This window comes from Tiliqua scincoides, chromosome 2 (genome assembly GCF_035046505.1).
Source record: "Tiliqua scincoides isolate rTilSci1 chromosome 2, rTilSci1.hap2, whole genome shotgun sequence".
NCBI classification, from domain to species: domain Eukaryota; kingdom Metazoa; phylum Chordata; class Lepidosauria; order Squamata; family Scincidae; genus Tiliqua; species Tiliqua scincoides.
Window position 1 is genome coordinate 126,322,869 of NC_089822.1, and position 22,337 is coordinate 126,345,205.

Here is a 22,337-nt window from a genome sequence, read left to right on the forward strand (position 1 = left end):
GTAGGAACTATGTATTGACTTGTCACCTTAACTAGAAGTGAACACTTACCACTTCATTCTCCAGTTCTAACAAGAATCCACCCCATCTTGATTTATACAAAGGTAGGTATTAAATTACACCCAGGTTTGGCTCCACAGCAAGGGCATTTGGCAGGAGCCCATACTTATGCCTGGCCACTCTCTGAAGGTCCCCTGGCAGGAGGTGTGATCTGATGAATTAACTGCCACACTGCCTGAAGAGCTAAGTAGGAAGACACAAGCTGTGGTTATCTGTTGTGGTAAAACAGAGTTGCTGCTGAGTTGAAGAGCCACCAGAGTGAGAGCAGGGGAGTATGTGAGAAGGTCGGCCGGCTAAGAATGGAGAACAGATTTGAGGACCTGTCTGGGCTTGATATACAGTTGCCTGCTGAAGCTTGATGGCATGCAGCCAGAAGAGAGAATCACACCAGGAGAGAAATATTTGGTGAACTGAGGGTTCTGTAAGTCTCTTCCACAGAAAATACTGTAAAAACCCATTAAAAATGATGGCCTACCTATGTAAACTGCCTTGAATGCAGTATAAAAACAAATGCTGTATATAAATATCTGTTTGTGTGCTCTCCCCCCCCCCAACCTCCAATAAAACACAGCCCAAAGGGATGGTTACCAGGTTGTTGTAGGGAAGCAGCAGTCTTAGTGTCATTTTACATTGCTAGATGTCCCGCCTCACCCTACCCCCAATACTACATGGAAAACTGGGATATTCAGGAAGTATTATATAACATGGAGGCAGGAGCAGAAGGATGGCCTGCTTCTGCCTCCTGTTTCCAACTGCCCCTCTGTAAGCCTCCCTCTTGGGGTATCTAGCTGAGAAAGCTACATGGCAATTGGATAGGGAACAGGCAAGATGCAGATTACAGAATGAAGGAGAACTTGCACTTGGCTTCTGCCCATTTTCCAGACACCATGAGGGGTCAGCTGGTGCATGTGTGCGCTTTCCAAAGCAGTGAGAAAGGTGTGCCATTACAGCTCTCCATAAGCTGGGGCTGCCACCAACTAGGTCAGTTAACACTAGACTCTCTTCAGAAAGATTTTAAGAGAAAACAGGAGGTCACAACCATTTGTCTTTCAATGACAATACATTCAATACAGTAGTATAAATGCTGTCCAGCACATCATACTTTTAATCAGCATACTTTAATATTCCATACAAATCTCCTACTTGGTAAAGGAATCTTCCTGTGCAGAAACGGAGCCATCAGGAAAAAGGACATTGAGGTCACACATGATTTTTTAATGGTTTGAGTGGTCAGCATGTACTCTGACAGACCCCATCCTACAGCAAAAGGGAGGGCAACTGTGTTATACTTTGCTTTCTCCATTATGGAAGGCAAATGGTGGGATTCAGAATAGAAGTTTTCTTGAATTGCCTTGAACAAGGGGGGAGGGTGAAGAAATGCAGGAATTCACTGAATCCTGTGGCTTTTTTTTTTAATACACTGAATAGTCTCAGCAAAACCATGGTTCATACCAATGATTATTTCACAAACTGATCAGAGCAACAATTCCTAAACTTAAGCTTATTTTGGATGCATCTTCTACACTCAAAGGTCATGCTGTACACCATTGATCCTACCCTACTAAAACAGAAGCAGTGACAACTGGAGAGAGGGAGTAAGGGCACTTTTCAGGACCCCCTCAAGCAGCCTACACTTCAGCTGCAAGGAAAGCCCACAGCATAATTTTGCCCACAAAGCATGTCTCAGAGCACTGACCTATTATCCTGCAATTGCAAGAATGATGGCTATCCAACAGGAAAGCATTGTTTTGAGTACAGAATGAAGGGTGCCTCTATTATTAACCCAGAAAAGACGCTATGGCTCAGGTTCAAAGAGTTTAAGAAAACTGCATTAAAGATTTAATAAACTTATCCACTCCTAGACTTGTTTGGGAGTTCCCGAGACACTATCCAGGTTTACAGGGTATCAGAACTATTATACGCCTGCCAGAAAATGCAGGATTCAGATATATAATTAGGTGGTAATAAACATTCCTGGAGCTTTGCTGCCAAGGAAGTTGCACCTAAGGAGACACCTTGCAAACTTCACACTTTTCTGTACAGCATCATTAACTGTAATTAGGAAAATATGACCATCATACTATGCATATCACCAGAGTATTGCAAAAACTGCAGTGGAGTGAAGGCAGACCAGAACTTGACTGAAAATGCTATAAAGTAGCAAAGTAGGCTTAATGCAGGCAGCCAGCTACCACACTGGAGCTGAATGGTGTGTTGAAGAATCAGATACACAAACACACATCCTGTGGCTAGAAGCTAGCCTCTTCTCACAAGATACAAAGGCAGTACATATATTTGGGCTTGTCTCACTACTTGATTTTTTAAAAAACATGTATGTCTATATGCCTCCAGCCACTAACTGGTTTGCTTGCACAACAGTTTCCCAAGAGAGGGAGGCTGGATCTACACATACAACCAACTCAAGTGGCAGAATGAAGTGTACCATTGTACAATGCCAATTCCCTAGCTGCACATCTCTGAATGCTTTCATAGGTTAAAAAAACCAAACAAAACCTACCTGAAATACATCTAACTGAAATAGTAAGCTAGCAAAGCAGAAGAGAGCTAATTAAGAACTTTTGTCCCCGACATGTCAATTGTCTATATATCTCTCCCACCTCCCACAAAAGGGCATTCACAAATTCCCCACCTGTAAGCCTATGTACTACAGCCCACTAACATGACCTTAGGCTCTTACTACACTAATCCACTGCATAAGTAGATCTGGTCAAAGTAACATGATCCAGTGTTTATTTTCTACCTCCTGTTAATTTGGCACCTCCCAGTGGGGGAACAGGAGGAACCAGAAGGACAGCAAGAAACACAATGTCCTCCTACCCCTACAGGAGAGTACTTTTCTTGAAATCTAATATGTCACTACCTTCTCTTTAATCCCTGAAAAAAAATGTTTACCTCCCAGTACAATATGAAACAGCAGGGCAAATCTGCTGAATCAAAAATGTACAGTAAAGCTAGAAGCAGGAAGGTAATCACAAAGTGCAGCCCCTCATGTCCTGAGGCTCTCAACTATTGTTTCTCTTCCTATTTCCCCCATTTTAAAAAACAGCATGCTGCTGTCACTGCTGTTTCCCCCCCCCCCAGCACATTAAATAGCTCTAGAAGCTCCATCTGAAGCTACCTCTCCGTTTTGCAAAAGATTATTAGCAGAAGTCAGAGCTAAGGATGCCAGGGAAGTTTTGCTGGTGGTGGTGAAGAGGAGGGTTTGCTGCTGGTAGTGAAGAGGGTGGTGAAGAAAAAGGTTCCCCTCAAGACCCACTGAAAGCACCTTCCAGCCTCTTTCACTTAAGGAAGGAATATAACTGCAGCAAAAAGACAAGCTGGGGAGGACAGAAGGGAAAGAGAAAAAAAGACATCAGCTAATGCCAGGGTGAGGAGATGCCCACTGGCCTGCAAGGTAACAGACAGAGCTGCAAAATCTACTTCATGTGCCACCACAGTCCATGGGAAGTGCCAGGAAAGGTATTGCACAGTGGAGCTGGGCGATTACAAAAACCAAACAAAGTTTTAAAATGTTCACTTCAGCAGCACATATTCTTTCAGAGACACTGGCAAAGGAAGTTCCTTCACTGCATCTGGCAGAAACTGGACGCCCAGGCTGCGGCGCACAGCATAGCGTGAGAGTGTCTTTAAGGTGCCCGGCACTGAGCAAAGTGTGGTAAGCTTTTCGCAAAGCTGCTGATCCCGCATGACCTCCCGGGGCATGGCACCGTTCTTTCGCAAATCAAAGTGTCCAACAGCTCTGTGGAGTAGATCGAAGCAGGAGTCTTCCCTCTCAGTGCCAAGCCCTCTAACCAGCAGTGCAACTAACCTAGAGATAGGTGTCTGCCCCTTCAAATTTACAACTCGGACTTCTGCCCCATATTCCAGAAGGATGCTGACACTCTCCAAGTTTCCCTTCATTGCTGCCCAGCTCAGGGGGGTGTCGTCATTATAATCCAGAGCATTGACCAAGGCACCGCTTTCTAAGAGTGTTCGGACACATTCTGCATTGTTTTTAAAGGCAGCCCAGTGCAGTGGTGTATCCTTGTTACCATCCAGCGCATTTGGGTTTGCCCCATATTCTAAGAGGATCTCCACACAAGTCTCATCCTTTTCTGCTGCGTAGTGAAGTGCTGTTCGGTTGTACCCATCAAGGGCATTCACCTTTAAAGGGGAGAGAAGGGATTTTTCAGTGATGTGAAAAATTTAAGGCTGCAGTCCTACACACTTACATGAATAATAATAATAATAATAATACAGGTATTTATATACCACCTTTCTTGGTCTTTATTCAAGACTTTATTCAAGGCGGTTTACATAGGCAGGCTTATTTAAATCCCCCGTAGGGATTTTTAAAAATGAAAGAAGTTTCTTTCTTTTAAGAACCACAACATTCAGGTGTTTCTCTCTGATCTGGTTTCACGTTCTGGCCTCCACCCTCCCACGCTCAGAGCAGATGGAATAGCTCGGCTTCAGCTTGTCAGCTGCTTCAAGGTCGCACGGTGCTAGTGGCCTCGAACTGGCGACCTTGTGGATGTTATCTTCAGGCAAATGGAGGCTCTACCCTCTAGACCAGAACTCCTGCTCCAGTCATATGGAACAAAATTCCACCTCATTCTTAAAAAGATTTGGCAGATCACAACATTTAAAAATACAATAAGGAATTAAAAATAAGAATTAAACACAGAGGAACCAGGGTAAAGCCAAACACTAACTATAATCAAGAAAACCTAAGGTTATAGATCAGAGCAGTGGTTACTGAACTCCCAGGGAGTTCGAGAACCACTTAAGTGTGTGCAGGGGAGCGGGGAAGGCAGCGGGGGCGAAAGCAAACCAGAAGTGGGATGCAATCGCTCCACTTTCAATTTCTAAAGCTTGAGGAGGGGCATGAGTGTACATCCAGGTAAGCACGCATGGGAATGGGCTGGAAAAGGATGAAGGAACATTAACCTGGTAGTTCAGAGTTTGTCCGATCCAATTTTAAAAAAAATCAGTAAGAAGATGGACAATAGCGTGCTTCCATCTCATAACCCCATCAGGACTAAGGCCAAAATACTTATTCCATGAATCTCAATTTCCTGATAAAGTTTGTAAAATCATAGGGAAACCAGTGTGGTGTAACAGTTAAAAGTATGGACTAGGAAAAGAGGAAGCTTAGATTCAAATCTATACACAGCCTATCCTATGTCATAGAATTGTTCTGTAAATTGTCCTGAGCTCCCAAGAATGAATGAAAATGTAATAATTTAAGTTCTACTCAATTGCCTTGGGAAAGATTGGAAATCCTTAAAAGATCGTACCACTGCTATTTCCATTTTCCAAAGTAGTATGCCCCTGGAGGGGACAAAGAGAACCCTATGGCTGCCTCCATACTGCTTTCCCAGTGAGCTTCCCAGGGACATTTGATTAGCCACTGTCAAGTCAGAGTGCTGAACTAGAGGAAATTTTGGGTCAATCCAGAATAGGCAGTTCCTAGGTTCCCTGGAGTTTGATGCGCCACTATAAATTGGATAGCAACTTGTGTGATTTAACAGGTCTCTCAAGAAATTCACAATTATTTAGTTTGATCATCTTCCATTTTGATGCTTTTAAAAAATGAGCACTTTCATAGGCTGCCTTGTGATTTTTGGATTAGTGGCCTCAGTATTTCTCTACCTAGGCAGGTTTTGTTTCAGGACTGATAAAAACAGCTGAAACACACACAACAGAATTCTCTCTATTGCCAAGAGAATTCTAAAAGATGTCCACCAATGACAACAGTGCATCTGACAAAGTGATGCACAACAACAAATCTGACTGTATCAGGGACAAAGGCAAGTAAATTTTGAGCCAAAGCACAAACTCAAGTAGTCTGTTAAAAGTAATAGACCCAACAAATGTGCAAGTTGTTCATAATGACCAAGCTGGTATAAAGCTGCACTACTGTGATACTTAACAGGTAAGTATCCTCACTAAAGTAAGCCTCATTGAACACAGAAGGGTTTACTTTTGAGTAAACATGCACAGATCTATACTGTAAGCTTGTAACTGCTGAAAGGCACGCGCTGCCTCAACCCCACCTCACCCCACAAGATGCAAAGCAGAACTTCGTGTTAGAAAAGCAGTGTTTCCTACCAGCTTTTCGATCTGTTAGAACACACCTCCACGTAACACTGCAGTTTGCAGTACAATGACACATAGTCAACACTACTATATGGATTTTTATATTATTCTTATTATATCTTCTGACTTTGTTTTATCTATATTCTGGTATAGGAGATCTTGAAAAGTAAAAATATTTTAACACAGGCGCAGACAGGCACGCACAATGCAGCCACTCCAAAGAATAGCCACATGTCAAGTCCCCCCCCCCCCTCCATAAACTAACCATATGTCCTGGCATCATTCTGCTAAGTATTTCTTCCTTCCTGCTGGCAACAGGCAATGAGCAGCAGGTAAACACTCAGCACAATGATGTCAGGACACAAGGTATGATGCGTCAAGTTACACATTATAAATGGGAGCTCAACAGAGCACTGCTGCTTTTAGTGCAAGCATGATGTGTTCTGGAATGCACAGTTCCATCTCAAAAGCATTTTGTGATATGGAGACGGCGAACTGTGCTGTTCAAAGGAAAGAAAATTCCCAGTGGGCAAACACAAACCCTTAGGCACACCTAAACTATTTGAATCTCTGCTGTCAGAATTGTGCCTCACTAAGAAAGAGCAACCTATCCAAACTCAACATTATTAAAATGCCGGTGCTTGTAAGAAAACTGTTGCTTAGTGGAGTAATGGTGGAAAATGTTAGACTAAATTACTTTCCTCAAGTCTGTGGTTATGTGCCATGCTTTGGATCATCATTCCCTACCTCTCTTGGCGAAAGGAAAGACACAAGTTGAAGATGCTTCAAACTTACCCACAATAACTAAGACTGCAATACCTGGCAAACTGGATAACTAAGAGCAAGTTTATCGCACAGGAAAAGAAATCCACTTTCAAACTGCTTTTTTTTTGGTCAGAGATCTAGTATAGCATAGTGGCTATGAGGGCAGGCTGGTAATCTGGAATCCCTGGTTCAAATCTTACCTCTGCCACAAATGCACTAGAGTGGTCTTTTGTATATCACTATCTTTCAGCCTCCACCGGCAACACAGAGCTTACAGTACTGACCTACTTACAACGATTTCTGAGCTAATGTACAATAACTGCTTTGAACATTCAGAAGTGTTTCATGGCTCTCAAAGTTTGGCAGATTTTCTGTATCTGTTCTTAGGTGATGATACTGCTCAAGTTCTCCCTACCTCAGCTCCTTTTTCCAAGAGCAATTCGATGCAGTCTGCATCAGCAACCATGCAAGCACAGTGCAAAGGCTTCAGGGTACCATGCATACAGTTAACATCCGCCCCCTGTAAGAACACAGAAGAAGAGGGGAGGTTAGTAAGCCATCTGTTCCTAACCACTGCAACAGGAATATCTCCCAATACACACTTGTCATTGAATAGCAAAAAGACTATTTTATGGCAACCCAAGGAAAAAACACAGACCAGCAGAATTTATCAAAATAAAGATAACGATCTGGTTCATATCAGCCTGTTCAATATTATACACACTGCTGTAAAATTACTGAAGGAGTTCAAACTCAAGAGAGAAGACCTGACAACATCTCATGAGGCCTGCCTCTAAGGAAGCTAGGAAAAAGGTAACAGCATCTTCTCTGTACGTTAAATTGTACTAAAAGACCAAGGTTCTGCTTGCAGTCTGTTCTCCACAGTTTTCATTTTGGACTTTCTCACAGTGACACAAGGAATTCTTTTTCACATAGGGCCCAATCCTATCCAACTTTCCGGCGCCAGTGCAACCGCAACGCAGCCCCAAGGAACAAATGTTCCCTTACCTGGAGAAGGCCTCTGTGACTGTTCCCCCACCGCAGGATGCAGCGCATGCCTTGTTGGCCTGGATGCACCAGCGCTAGAAAACTCGATAGGATTTGGCTCTTAGTCATATTTAATTGCACTGAATGTATTGTTGATAAAATGTTGCTAGGGAACTGGTTGACAACAGGCAATAAAAGAACATGATACATTGAAGTTTTGCATACCCCACAGGGATTGGTTCTAGGTCTAAAGCTGTGTAATTCTTTTTAAAATCCTACTTACTGAAATGTAAGAAATCAGGCCGACAGAGCAATATCAGATATGGCAATGCAAAAAGTGATAAGATCAGCTCAGGAAAATCAGATGTCAAGATTAATCTTTAAATGTCCAGATCAGGGATGTCAAACTCGTTTCATACCAAGGGCAGAATACCATTCATGATGCCTACTGAGGGCCAAAAGTGATGTCATTAGGCAGGAAGTGATGTCATTAAACAGGTCATAACTGAAAATAAGCACTTTTTCTCATTTAGCTCATTCACTGCAAATGACAGAAGAGAAAATACACAAAACTTGATCATATTTCAAGATATGAGAGAGCCCAATTTTCATGTGGGCTGCCCTTGCAGCAGTAACACCTCAGCACTGCTCAGCAGCTGAGAGTCTGAGGGCCAGATAAAAAGCTTCTGCGGGCCGCATCCGGCCCCTGGGCCTTATGTTTGACACCCCCTGGTCCAGATGGCTTACTTTCTCAGAATCCCTTCATAAGTTACATTAGCCCTATCTGGAAGAAATTGCTTCTAAGGTGTGACAACTTCACATGCAGCTTTGTTTTACTCTGTGTACACATGCTGGGAAGTTATTGTTAACTGACTGACTGGCAAAGGCCAACAACCGAAGTTCATTTTCCACTCCTTGCAAAGAGAATGCTGCTTCATGCTTAAATGCCAGTTAAAAAAATACTTGCCTCCTCATTCCTATACCTCCCTCAAGCTACTTCCCTTCTCTCTCCTTCCCTTGTGCACCTAGTCTTGCATTGAAAGAGACTGGCTGTATAGACAGCTCTCATTATTGCACATGATAATTTCTTTAGAAACAATATTACATTAAGTGTAAGGTTAAGACACAGTACTGTGAACAACATCAAGGACCTTATTGGCTTGCTTGGGTGTTTTGGCCACAAGGCTGAATGATGATACATTTAATGGGCACTGGCAGTTGTGAGATACATGCACATTTATATGGCAACACAGCTGGTAGCATCAATCAAACCTCATTTGGAACACTGCATCTACAAGAGCAGAGTAATTGGAAACTGAAGTCTTAGCATTGCCCATTGGAACTGAAGAGAGTTTAAACCATCTTTTGAAGAACAGAAATGTCACATTGCATAGGCCTGAGGGGCACTATTCAGGAAACAGTTTTCCATCCTGTAAAGACTGAACCACCTTCCAGACACAGTCAACTTCCGTACAGACCACCTTGTCTCTCTAAAGCAGTGATTTTCAACCTTCCATCTCACGGCACACGGACAAGGCACTAAAATTGTCAAATCACACCATCAGTTGTTTTTTTTTACCATTGACAAGGCACACCACACTGACAGCAGGGGCTTGCATTCCCCAGTGACCCTACTAACAAATGATCTTTCCCCAATCTCCCACGGCACACCTGCAGACCATCCACAGCACACCAGTGTGCCACGGCACAGTGGTTGAAAATGGTTGCTCTAAAGAGTTGTCATATGAAAAGCTTTCTGGACATGGAAATGGTTTTAAAACTGTTCCCAGTTTGCCGTTACTGATGTATTTTGAAACAGCATGCCTGGGCTGCATGAACACCTCTGAAAGGCTTACTTCCCTCTTTTAATACCCTCTAACATCCAGTGCCACACATCCCATGATTACATCTCATTCTCTCACAACAGCGTTGGGGCCATCCTTCTCTACCTTCCTCACTTCCCTGAACTCTATCACCTGCTGAGGACAAACATACTATCTCCAATCAGCATGCCACATTCCCCACATGAATTCAGCTCATTATAGATATAGTGTGTCTGGTATTTTGTATTCTGAAGGATGCAGAGTTTTAGAAGGGTCTCCCATCACTCATATTAAAATTATTTGGTACTGGGGACCAGGAAGTGGTGCCCAGAGCAAGGAATCTGCACAAAGGAGCTACCCTCAGGTTCTTAGGAGTTAACAGCAAAGCAAGTCAAAATATTAACTGAAGATGCCAAAGATTGGGCCTAGGCCCTTATACGGGCAAAGCACAAACTTCACCACTAAGCAATTGCCCCTTTGAGCTTCACCTCAAGCTAAGCCAATTCACAAGGATCCAACAAACTCAATACAGATTTAAGGTGGCAACATTAAATTGATTTTTAGAAGTTTAACTACAGTGTGTTAGCCTGCTCATTTGTGACAACATTAAGAATTTTGTATTAGAGCCTTAGCATTCTCATGAATCTAAGATTTCTGGAGTTCTTGGAGGTACAAAGTCATAATCATGTAACTAGGTTAAAAGTGTCACATTTATTTATTTAAAATATTTATCTCTCCCCTTTCCTCTTCCCATCAACTCATGCCCAAGGTAGCTTACAGAATTATATTAACATGTTTTCAGTCTCAGTACAACCATCTGATCACTGAGCCAGCTAACATTGTCCCTCACAATATTAGTGCTCTTCCTCACAATATTCGTGCTCTTCCTAACACTGAGAGCCTAAAGCCTGCAAGTATAAAACCTAGTTCCCAGAGTTCTGTCACACTCTGGTGTGAAACCATGAAGAGGCTGTGAAAAAAGTCAGTATATGCATAAAGACAGTTTCCTATGGATGGAGTCACTGAAGGACTGAAGTCTCCATTTCCACCATTCCCCAGTCAAATTTGATACTCTAAATACAGTATATAAATAAAAGACATTGAAGAAAAGTGGAGACACAAAAGAAGCATTGTTGAACATTGTGGTCGTTTCACAAACTGAATTTAAGTCCAGTCTTATACAGCTTTTAGAAGTATCAATACACAAGCTTTCAAAACTAAGTTCAACCTCATTGCTCCTCCTACATACCCTCCTGATAAGGTCTTCAACATTGTCATGCGGGAAGGATCGGATGGCTGCTATAGTCCGGATCAAACGTTCTGACAAAGAATATTTACTTTGAATGCTCTGCATGATGTACCACATACTGGAATGTAGATTCCCAGGGTTATTTTACATGCTCTAGACTGCCTGGAAAACACAAAACAAGATTTAGAAAGTTTTAAGCAGGCTTTAAACCCAACAAAATCCCAGGAAATCTAAACGTAACTATAAAAAAAAATAAACCTGGTAATTCATCACATTACACCAACAAAGAGGCAGAGAGAGTGGCTAGAAATAATTCATCATGAAAATTAAGGACTGGATTAGACTTGCATATCCAAAATTTGATGACCAAGGATCAAGTTGATGGAGAGCATGTCTGAATGAACGCTTCCACATGATATTGTCTGCCCACGGGAGATAAGGAAGAGAGGCTCTGCTCCATTCTTATGTCCAAGGTTAGATTGGTGGGTACATGGGACAAGGACATTCTTGATTGTGATGCATACACTCAGGAACTTCCTCCCTCAAAAGGTCCCCTTCCTCTGTTTTTAGGTGGCCCTATTAACGTTGTCCAATACCCCGTCTGACTTTAATTTTAAAACCAATTAACATAAAGACGTGTTATAAAAACAGTTATAAAATCAGATTACTAATTGGTAAAGTGTTTACAGCATTTTATTGTTAGCCATTCGGGGCCAAAAAGCAACTTCTAAATGTTGATACCCATGAATAAAATTAGTCACCACAACAACAACAAAAACTTTCCTATCAGTCTGAATACAATGCTTTCCAAAGGGAGTCAGTTCACATATTTAGATAGTCAGTACTAAATGGATGGTGAATCAGTCCTAAGTCTCCTACAAAATGGCATTACACAGACAAGAAAGAAAGAGGTGCTGTAAATATTTATTATGAGAATGACATATGAAGCTTGCCTTATACCAGGGATGGCAAACGTTTTTGAGATCACAAGCCCAAATTGGCAGTAATCTTCTAAAAAGTTCTTGTGTGCGCCCATGGAAACTTTGAACAGTATGCTCTCATTTATTATATTTGTATTTTAGAATTTTGTTTGTTCTTCATTAAAAGAACAAAATGCTTGAAAGCATTCTTAATTTAACATTTGCACACCCGGTGCTTTTACTTACCAGAAGTGCAATCGGCAGCCTGTCTGGACCATATCACTTCTGTTTGAAATGGATGCAGTGCAGTTTGGGTTTCCAGCCTGCTCTGCTCATATTAAACGTAAGCTGAATGGAACAGGCAGGCTGTAGGTCATAAACTAAAAGGGCTGGACTCCAAATCACTTGCCCTTGCTTATTTTTAGGCAGGAAGAGGTGATCTAGTGCACATCAGCCTTCCCCCCTTCTTATTACAGCTCCTTACCTCCTCACTGTGCTCCATCCTCACACACAGTATTTAAAGTTTAAAGGGAACCCTTTAAATTTTAAATGCCATGCAAGTATGGAATGAGGGGTGGAGTAGTGAAGCACTCTGTGCAGTATTCAAAGTTTTAAAAAATCAGTTCCCTTTCAAAGTTAAACTCCATGTGAGAAAGGAATATGGAGAGGGGAGGATCCAATTCTCACTTGCATTTTAGTGAGCAGCACTGTATGTCACATGCCAACACATTAATTTCACGTGCCACCTTGGACATACATGCCATAGCTTTGCCACCCCTGCTTTATACCAAGTCTGATCACCATCTAACTGGTAAAACAATTGAGGGTCTTCAAGTTTTTCCCCAGCCTAAACACAGGATTTCTGCGAACATATATGTTCTACCAACATACGGCCCTTCTTTGATCCTGTGTCCCACATATTCCAAGCTATCACTCTTTCTCAGGGGCCATTCCTGAAAAACAGTTATAACACCAACTGCCTACATAAACATCTTACACAATTCATAAGGCATCTAAATCACCCAATGTTTTAGGTAAATCCATTGAGGACACCGAAAGGGGCATGATTCTTACTTTGGGTGCAAATGATCCTGGGTTCAATTCCCAGACAAGCCTATGCTCAGGGGGAAAAAGCAATACACATTTAGACATTTTGGGAAGTTGTAGCACAACAGTCAAGGACATGCTACCATGCAGAAAATGCCTTTGGTTCAGTCCCTGGCATCTCCAGTTAGACAGTATGGTAGAGAAAGGCCTCTGCCAGTCAAGGATACAGTTCTAGACTATATGGCCCAATGGATGGCTCAATACAGTATAAGATTTGATCAGCAGCTCCAAGTTGATGCAGCAAAAGGCCAGAACAAAATGAGGCCCATATGCAATACTTCTCAGGACTACCAAGCCTGATTCATTGCTCTTAGGTGGGCAGACATGGTGCTGCTCTGTAAAGCTAGACCAACTTGCACAAAAGATCAAAACCAAGCTTAAAAAAAACCTATATTCTATGAAGGCAACTCCTGTGCAATGTTCATACCAAATTGCAGGCAAAGTTATTCTATCATGATCGAGTGTAAGAAAAAAGCAACACCTTGCAATTTTTGCCACTATAATAAAATTAAGCAAGTCACCCTGATTTGAATAACCTGCTCTACCTAGAGTTTTCTACTGCTGAATTAATGTCTGCAAGTTGCCTGCTTGCAAATGGTCCCCGAGGCTACAAGCTCATACTACCAGTGATGCAAGAATCATCTCACCTATTTACAGCTTCAAGCAAGGTGAAAAACTGGGTGGTGCAAACACTGTAAACTTGGGAGGCAATTGTGTGACATATAGAATAATCTAAAGTATTTCTTCCTTTTTGCTCCAAAAATCCAAACAGAAAACATAGGGGATAATATAAGAAATACTGTCTGTTCCTGGGAGAAGAGGGGATACACAACATTATGAACATCCCCATATCTCAATTAGTAGACAGCAGACAAGAACAGAAATTCTCAACAAACTGCATGCTGCAAGAGAACTGCTGAATGCCATGAGAAGAAAAAGAAAACATAAAAAAGGCTACTAGGAGGTTCCCCATATTTGGATAATATGCTGCTCTAGCCTCCTCTCAATGTCTCTCTTGAGGGCAGATAATTTTGCTGCACATAATGTAAAAGAACCATTCCTTTACTCCCGATGCAGAGAATTTACTTGTAGAGAAGCTGCATGTTACATTTCTACATGAGTTCTAGGCTGGTCTTCTTGCAAACAGAAGACAAGTTCCAAAAGTGATTCAGGCAGATATACAGAGGGTGGACATCTCTGAGACAGGAATGTCTTACCATTACATGTTTAAAAACTCTCCTCGTCCCTGTAGCACTATCATAACACCAGCTATATCTGCTGAAATTACCTCTTCTATGGCATCTAGTCATGTCACCTACAGGCAATCAGAGACCTGAGAAGGGCCTTAAGACAATCAGGATGTCAAACATAAACCACTGCAGAATTTATTGATCCTTGAGACCTACTTCAGACATTCTAATAAAGCATGTGCATGAAGCTCACACAGTTTTTTTGTCCTTTCATTGCAATTTCTGAAAGGGAACTCAATGCAAGAAAGATTAGTTGTGCATTATTTGTATAGCAGAGTGCAGAGCATTATCATAAAGGTTAAGACACAGAGCTCTAAAGCCCCCTACAACACAGAGTTCTAAAGCCCCTCATTCAAATCTCACTTCTGCCACAAACTTCCTAGTCAGCCTCAATAGGCAAGCCACTCTCAGATTCACCGTGTTATAGTATCACCAACCTACTCTACAAGAGCGCAGCAAGTCTGAGACAATTACGTAACATGCTCTGACCACTCAAAAAAAAGCACAGAGAAGTGCTCATCCAATGGTGTTTGTAATGCTCAGCTGCTTCGGAAAGCTCAATCTTCCAGTTGTATCAATAAGCAGATAACTCTACAAGTGTGAAGGTTAGATCAGATCAATTAGTCCAATATGTCAAGGGTGCAATTGTGTCTATGCACCCCAGTAGTTGTCTTAAAGATTAATTCAATTCTGTTTTGGGGTATGGAGGAGAAAAGAGAACTTCAAAGTAAATTATTACCCTAAAGCCAAGGCACCAGGAGGCAGTGATCACAGACTGAAGGTCCAATCCTATCCATCTTCAGTACTGATGCAGCTGCAACACAGACCCACTAAAAGGGAACAAATATTTCCTTACCTTGAGGAGGCCTCTTTGACTGTCGCCCCCTCCCCCATCACAGAATGCAGTGCACAACCAGTTAGCACAGCTATATCAGTGCTGGAAAAATGGATAGGATTGGAACCTTAGGAAGATATTACTTCACAATAAGAAAATACCAAGAGCCAAAGAGCCTTTATCTATCATTATTTTGAGTTTTTAGTACATAAAACCTGTGCCAATGATGTTAGCATATGCTGCCAAAACCAGCAGACAGCTGTGTGGGCCACTAGAAAAAAAAAAAGCCAAAAATAACAGTGCTGTATTACATTGGGATGGTTTTGTCTGGTCTTCATAGAAGTAATACACCTGCTTTTTTGAGTTTCCTGGAACTAGTCTTCAGGTTTGGTACATCATCTGAAGAGTTCTGGAAAATTCAAATGCTTACTCTTTACATTTACAAGGTCAGGATTTCTCAAACTTTGAGGGAGCTTTACTCCCTCAGTAAGTTCTTGTGGGGGAAGGGCTAGAGCAGCAACACAATCCCCAGGATCACGTTGCTAAAGGAGGCGAGGGGGGTGCTTTAAGAACATAAGAACAGCCCCACTGGATCAGGCCATAGGCCCATCTAGTCCAGCTTCCTGCATCTCACAGCGGCCTACCAAATGCCCCAGGGAGCACACCAGATAACAAGAGACCTCATCCTGGTGCCCTCCCCTGCATCTGGCATTCTGACATAACCCATTTCTAAAATCAGGAGGTTGCACATACACATCATGGCTTGTACCCCATAATGGATTTTTCCTCCAGAAACTTGTCCAATAGCCCTTTTAAAGGCGTCTAGGCTAGACGCCAGCACCACATCCTGTGGCAAGGAGTTCCACAGACCGACCACACGCTGAGTAAAGAAATATTTTCTTTTGTCTGTCCTAACCCGCCCAACACTCAATTTTAGTGGATGTCCCCTGGTTCTGGTATTATGTGAGAGTGTAAAGAGCATCTCCCTATCCACTCTGTCCATTCCCTGCATAATTTTGTATGTCTCAATCATGTCCCCCCTCAAGCGTCTCTTTTCTAGGCTGAAGAGGCCCAAACGCCGTAGCCTTTCCTCATAAGGTGCCCCAGCCCTGTAATCATCTTAGTCGCTCTCTTTTGCACCTTTTCCATTTCCACTATGTCTTTTCTGAGATGCGGCGACCAGAACTGGACACAATACTCCAGGTGTGGCCTTACCGTAGATTTGTACAACGGCATTATAATACTAGCCGTTTTGTTCTCAATACCCTTCCTAATGATCCCAAGCATAGAATTGGCCTTCTTCACTGCCGCCGCACATTGGGTCGACACTTTCATCGACCTGTTCACCACCACCCCAAGATCTCTCTCCTGATCTGTCACAGACAGCTCAGAACCCATCAGCCTATATCTAAAGTTTTGATTTTTTGCCCCAATGTGCATGACTTTACACTTACTGACATTGAAGCGCATCTGCCATTTTGCTGCCCATTCTGCCAGTCTGGAGAGAACCTTCTGGAGCTCCTCACAATCACTTCTGGTCTTCACCACTCGGAAAAGTTTGGTGTCGTCTGCAAACTTAGCCACTTCACTGCTCAACCCTGTCTCCAGGTCATTTATGAAGAGGTTGAAAAGCACCGGTCCCAGGACAGATCCTTGGGGCACACCGCTTTTCACCTCTCTCCATTGTGAAAATTGCCCATTGACACCCACTCTCTGCTTCCTGGCCTCCAACCAGTTCTCAATCCATGAGAGGACCTGTCCTCTAATTCCCTGACTGTGGAGTTTTTTCAGTAGCCTTTGGTGAGGGACCATGTCAAACGCCTTCTGAAAGTCCAGATATATAATGTCCACGGGTTCTCCCGCATCCACATGCCTGTTGACCTTTTCAAAGAATTCTGTAAGGTTGGTGAGGCAAGACTTACCCTTACAGAAGCCATGCTGACTCTCCCTCAGCAAGGCCTGTTCGTCTATGTGTTTTGTACTTACATTTTAAATGTAGGGCTGCAGCAGGTTCAGGGAGCCCTGCGCAGCGCTCCCAGAGGCTTTGAAGCTACAATAGAAGCAGGCGCAAAGCTCCTCCTACAAAACAGAAGTGCTTTACACCCACTTTGATTGCAGATTCCAAACCCCTGGGAGCACTGCTGAGGGCTGTGCAGGACTACCTGCACCTCCTGTAGCCAGCTGCAGCCCTACATTTAAAAAGTAAGTGCAAAGCACCCCCCCCTTGCTGCCTCCCTCCCCTTCCCCCACCTCTTAAAGGGACGGGGGAAGCGTTACACAAACTGGTGGGTCACAACCCACCAGTTTGAGAACCACTGTACTAGGTTATTTGAGGAAGGAGGCATGGTCTGGTACTTGAACTGAAGGCTGCCCAAAGAATGGTAAAGCAGGACTAGTCCTGGTTGAATTCTGGATGGGACACTGAAAAAAACGGACAAAGCTCTCCTGAAAGGAAACAGCCAGGAGGAGTTGCTGTTGTGACTTCACTGTGAGAGGGTGATGGATGTGCAAACAATGCAGCAGGAATGTGGAGCAGCCTGGGAAGTCAGCTTCCAAAAAAGAATAATTAACAGATTGACCTGAAGCTTGGAAATGATGACCACAAAGGATTCCATCTGGAAGAGAAGGGCTATGAGTAGAACAAATGCAGTAATGTGTCATTGTGATGTGATTAGGTCATTAAGTGAACATTCATTCAAATCTATTGCCTTTGTTGTGTAACAGACGCTCCCTGCCAGACACTAGCTGGCTGCATGGGCTACTGGAGATAGATTGCCTCTTCCTTACATTAAGAGCCTCTGTGCTGTGTGAACATACACTCTGCTGCAGGCTATGCGAGACCTGACTGCCTCTTTAGGAACCTTAAGAACATAAGAACATAAGAACAGCCCCACTGGATCAGGCCATAGGCCCATCTAGTCCAGCTTCCTGTATCTCACAGCGGCCCACCAAATGCCCCAGGGAGCACACCAGATAACAAGAGACCTCATCCTGGTGCTCTCCCCTACATCTGGCATTCTGACTTAACCCATTCCTAAAATCAGGAGGTTGCGCATACACATCATGGCTTGTACCCCATAATGGATTTTCCCTCCAGAAACTCGTCCAATCCCCTTTTAAAGGCGTCTAGGCTAGACGCCAGCACCACATCCTGTGGCAAGGAGTTCCACAGACCGACCACGCGCTGAGTAAAGAAATATTTTCTTTTGTCTGTCCTAACCCGCCCAACACTCAATTTTAGTGGATGTCCCCTGGTTCTGGTATTATGTGAGAGTGTAAAGAGCATCTCCCTATCCACTCTGTCCATCCCCTGCATAATTTTGTATGTCTCAATCATGTCCCCCCTCAAGCGTCTCTTTTCTAGGCTGAAGAGGCCCAAACGCCGTAGCCTTTCCTCATAAGGAAGGTGCCCCAGCCCCGTAATCATCTTAGTCGCTCTCTTTTGCACCTTTTCCATTTCCACTATGTCTTTTTTGAGATGCGGCGACCAGAACTGGACACAATACTCCAGGTGTGGCCTTACCATCGATTTGTACAACGGCATTATAATACTAACCGTTTTGTTCTCAATACCCTTCCTAATGATCCCAAGCATAGAATTGGCCTTCTTCACTGCCGCCGCACATTGGGTCGACACTTTCATCGACCTGTCCACCACCACCCCAAGATCTCTCTCCTGATCTGTCACAGACAGCTCAGAACCCATCAGCCTATATCTAAAGTTTTGATTTTTTGCCCCAATGTGCATGACTTTACACTTACTGACATTGAAGCGCATCTGCCATTTTGCTGCCCATTCTGCCAGTCTGGAGAGATCCTTCTGGAGCTCCTCACAATCACTTCTGGTCTTTACCACTCGGAAAAGTTTGGTGTCATCTGCAAACTTAGCCACTTCACTGCTCAACCCTGTCTCCAGGTCATTTATGAAGAGGTTGAAAAGCACCGGTCCCAGGACAGATCCTTGGGGCACACCGCTTTTCACCTCTCTCCATTGTGAAAATTGCCCATTGACACCCACTCTCTGCTTCCTGGCCTCCAACCAGTTCTCAATCCAGGAGAGGACCTGTCCTCTAATTCCCTGACTGTGGAGTTTTTTCAGTAGCCTTTGGTGAGGGACCGTGTCAAACGCCTTCTGAAAGTCCAGATATATAATGTCCACGGGTTCTCCCGCATCCACATGCCTGTTGACCTTTTCAAAGAATTCTATAAGGTTTGTGAGGCAAGACTTACCCTTACAGAAGCCATGCTGACTCTCCCTCAGCAAGGCCTGTTCGTCTATGTGTTTTGAGATCCTATCTTTGATGAGGCATTCCACCATCTTACCCGGTATGGATGTTAGGCTGACCGGCCTATAGTTTCCCGGGTCCCCCCTCTTTCCCTTTTTAAAAATAGGCGTGACATTTGCTATCCTCCAATCTTCTGGTACCGTGGCCGTTTTGAGGGACAAGTTGCATACCTTAGTCAAGAGATCTGCAACTTCGTTCTTCAATTCCTTAATAACCCTTGGGTGGATGCCATCAGGGCCCGGTGACTTATTGATCTTTAATTTATCAATGAGGTCTGAAACATCTTCTCTTTTAACCTCTATCTGACTTAACTCCTCGGTTAGGAGGGGCCGTTCGGGCAGCGGTATCTGCCCGAGGTCTTCTGCCGTGAAGACAGATGCAAAGAACTCATTTAATTTCTCTGCCATCTCTAAGTCTCCTTTTATCTCCCCTTTCCCTCCCTCACCATCCAGAGGGCCAACTGCTTCTCTGGTGGGTTTCCTGCTTCTAACATATTTGAAGAAGCTTTTATTATTCCCCTTAATGTTGCTGGCCATGCGTTCCTCATAGTCTCGCTTGGCCTCCCATATCACCTTCTTACATTTCTTTTGCCACAGTTTATGTTCCTTTTTATTCTCCTCATTAGGGCAAGACTTCCATCTACGGAAGGAAGCTTCCTTGCCCTTCACAGCCTCTCTAACTTGGCTGGTTAGCCATGCGGGCACTCTCCTGGATTTAGTGGAACCCTTCTTTCTTTGCGGTATACACCTCTGCTGGGCCTCTATTACTGTTGTTTTAAGCAGCCTCCATGCACTCTGGAGAGACCTTTGTTGTGCTTGGACCACTGTCGCATATGCGGTCTGTTGTTAAGTGGCACACACCTGTACTGTAAAAACCTATTTGTAAAACTGAGCTTAGTATAGCCACCAGTGAGTCAGGGAGTGTCCAAATGCTGCTGTTCTTGTCACTGCACATTCTTCACAAGCAGGAGAGCAGCTCTGTTAGCCTGTCACAGCAAGAACAGAGTGTCCTGTAGCACCTGAAAGGCTAATATATTTGTTGTGACAGGTGTTTAAAAATCTTCCTGGCCTTACTCAGGCTGCAGTCCCATCCACACTTTCCTGGGAGTAAGCCCCATCGACTCTAATGGGACTTACTTCAAAGTAGACATGCACAAGATTGGGCTCAGAGCCTGCAATCCTCTCCACACCGTTTCCTGGGAGTAAGCCTCACTGACTAAAACGGGGCTTACTTCCGAGTAGACAGGCACAAAATCGGGTTCGTCATCAGCTGCGCAGTCGAGCCCTCGCGCCTTCTCTCGGCTGCAGCGTTCGCTGCAGCAGCCCGCGCCCCCCCCCCCGCGACGGCCGGTGAAGGGCGGTGCCGCCTGCGAGGCTGCCGGGGCGCTGCGCCTTCGAGTAGCCACCGAGAGCCCGGCTGCCGCTCCCACCCCCGCAGGCGCCTGCGGAGACGGGGCGAGCGCGCGCCGCAGGAGCCTTCCACGCCCAGGACGCGCGCCGCCCACAAGAAGGCAGATGCCGGCCTCTCCCTGACGTCACAGCCAAGCCGCACTCACCCAACCGGCGACTGTACGACCCGCCGCCGCCGCGACCCGGAAGCAGAACTCCCGCCGATCGGAAGCGAGCGAGCGGTCACGGGAGACCAGCGACTGTTATTTGCGGCCAAAAATGCACCAACGAACAGGCGCCGCAGTAAGCCCCGCCCCCGCGCATGTCTCCTCCAATCACGCACGAGTGCTTCTCCACGCACCGCCTCCCGCTCCACCGGCGGGTTAACCAATAGGACTCGCCTCTGGAGCCACTCTCCTCCAATCACCGACAAGATCTCTGTGTAGGCCCGCCTCCGACACCCTGACAACCGTCAAAGGCGGGAACCCCCTCCCTGTACTGTATTGAGCAGGAAGGAAATCCCGCTGAGTTCAGGGTGCCAGGCTGCAGTGCTAGCCACGCTTTCCTGGGACTAAGTCCCATTGACTACAATGGCATGTATCTCTGAGAAGGCATGCATAGGATTGGGGTCTCAAAGCCCAAGCCTTTGCATGTCTACTCAGAAGTTAGTCCCATTATAGTCAATTGGGTTTACTCCCAGGTAAGTGTGGATAGGTATGCAGCCTTAGGCTGCAACCCTTCCTTACTTACCTGGGAGTAAGCCCCATTGTCTATAATGGGACATAAGAACATAAGAACAGCCCCACTGGATCAGGCCATAGGCCCATCTAGTCCAGCTTCCTGTATCTCACAGCGGCCCACCAAATGCCCCAGGGAGCACACCAGATAACAAGAGACCTCATCCTGGTGCACTCCCCTGCATCTGGCATTCTGACATAACCCATTTCTAAAATCAGGAGGTTGCGCATACACATCATGGCTTGTAACCCGTAATGGATTTTTCATCCAGAAACTTGTCCAATCCCCTTTTAAAGGCGCCCAGGCCAGACGCCGTCACCACATCCTGTGGCAAGGAGTTCCACAGACCAACCACACGCTGAGTAAAGAAATATTTTCTTTTGTCTGTTCTAACTCTCCCAACACTCAATTTTAGCGGATGTCCCCTGGTTCTGGTGTTACTTCTAAGCAGACATGCATAGGCTTGGGCTCTTAGACACCCTTTCCTGATATAAAGCCTCACTGAACTCCATGGGACTCAGAGCTCGATCCTACGCAGGTCTACTCAGAAGTAAGCCCCACTATATTCAATGGAACCTACTCCGAAAGTAGTGAGCATAGGATTGTAGCCTTGCTTCTGAGCAGAAACGCATAGGCTTGCAGTGCAAAACCTGAATCCTCCAGTATGAAGGACAGAAGCTGTGCTCCCTCTGAACTTTCTCCCCTCCTACTGGAAATCTGCTCGTCCTCCTGGCAGTCAGTGAAGGCGCCCATCAACAAAAGGGCACAGGAACGAGAGGCAGCAACTCTCACACACAGATGTGCCCCTAACAACATTTTGAAAAGTCAT

The 22,337-nt window shown here is 44.5% G+C and overlaps 1 protein-coding gene across 4 annotated transcripts; it reads right to left on the reverse strand.

Moving 5' to 3' along the window:
* Positions 1-1,145: 1,145 nt before the first annotated feature.
* On the reverse strand, positions 1,146-21,016 carry ASB8 (ankyrin repeat and SOCS box containing 8). Of its 4 annotated transcripts, none has more exons than XM_066614522.1 (4): positions 20,938-21,016; positions 10,985-11,142; positions 7,341-7,445; positions 1,146-4,222 (listed from the first exon to the last, which is right to left on the reverse strand). In XM_066614522.1, exons 2-4 carry the CDS (start codon positions 11,099-11,101, stop codon positions 3,593-3,595), a joined length of 852 nt encoding a protein of 283 aa, XP_066470619.1. In that variant the 5' UTR covers positions 11,102-11,142; positions 20,938-21,016; the 3' UTR covers positions 1,146-3,592. The 4 variants fall into 4 exon arrangements, with proteins under 4 accessions (XP_066470619.1, XP_066470617.1, XP_066470618.1 ...); XM_066614520.1 differs by having other exon boundaries at positions 10,985-11,146; positions 20,938-20,992; XM_066614521.1 differs by lacking the exon at positions 20,938-21,016 and adding an exon at positions 20,519-20,788 and having other exon boundaries at positions 10,985-11,146.
* Between the last annotated feature and the right edge of the window lie 1,321 nt (positions 21,017-22,337).

Bases quoted from the DNA above. Each gene is read 5' to 3' on its own strand.
- ASB8 (XM_066614522.1), bottom strand. From the start codon at position 11,101: ATGTGGTACATCATGCAGAGCATTCAAAGTAAATATTCTTTGTCAGAA. The intron at 7,446-10,984 runs GTATGTAGGAGG...GTGTTCTTACAG, and splicing joins TTGAAGACCTTATCAGGAGG to GGGGCGGATGTTAACTGTAT. The intron at 4,223-7,340 runs GTAGGGAGAACT...TCCCCTTTAAAG, and splicing joins TCTTGGAAAAAGGAGCTGAG to GTGAATGCCCTTGATGGGTA.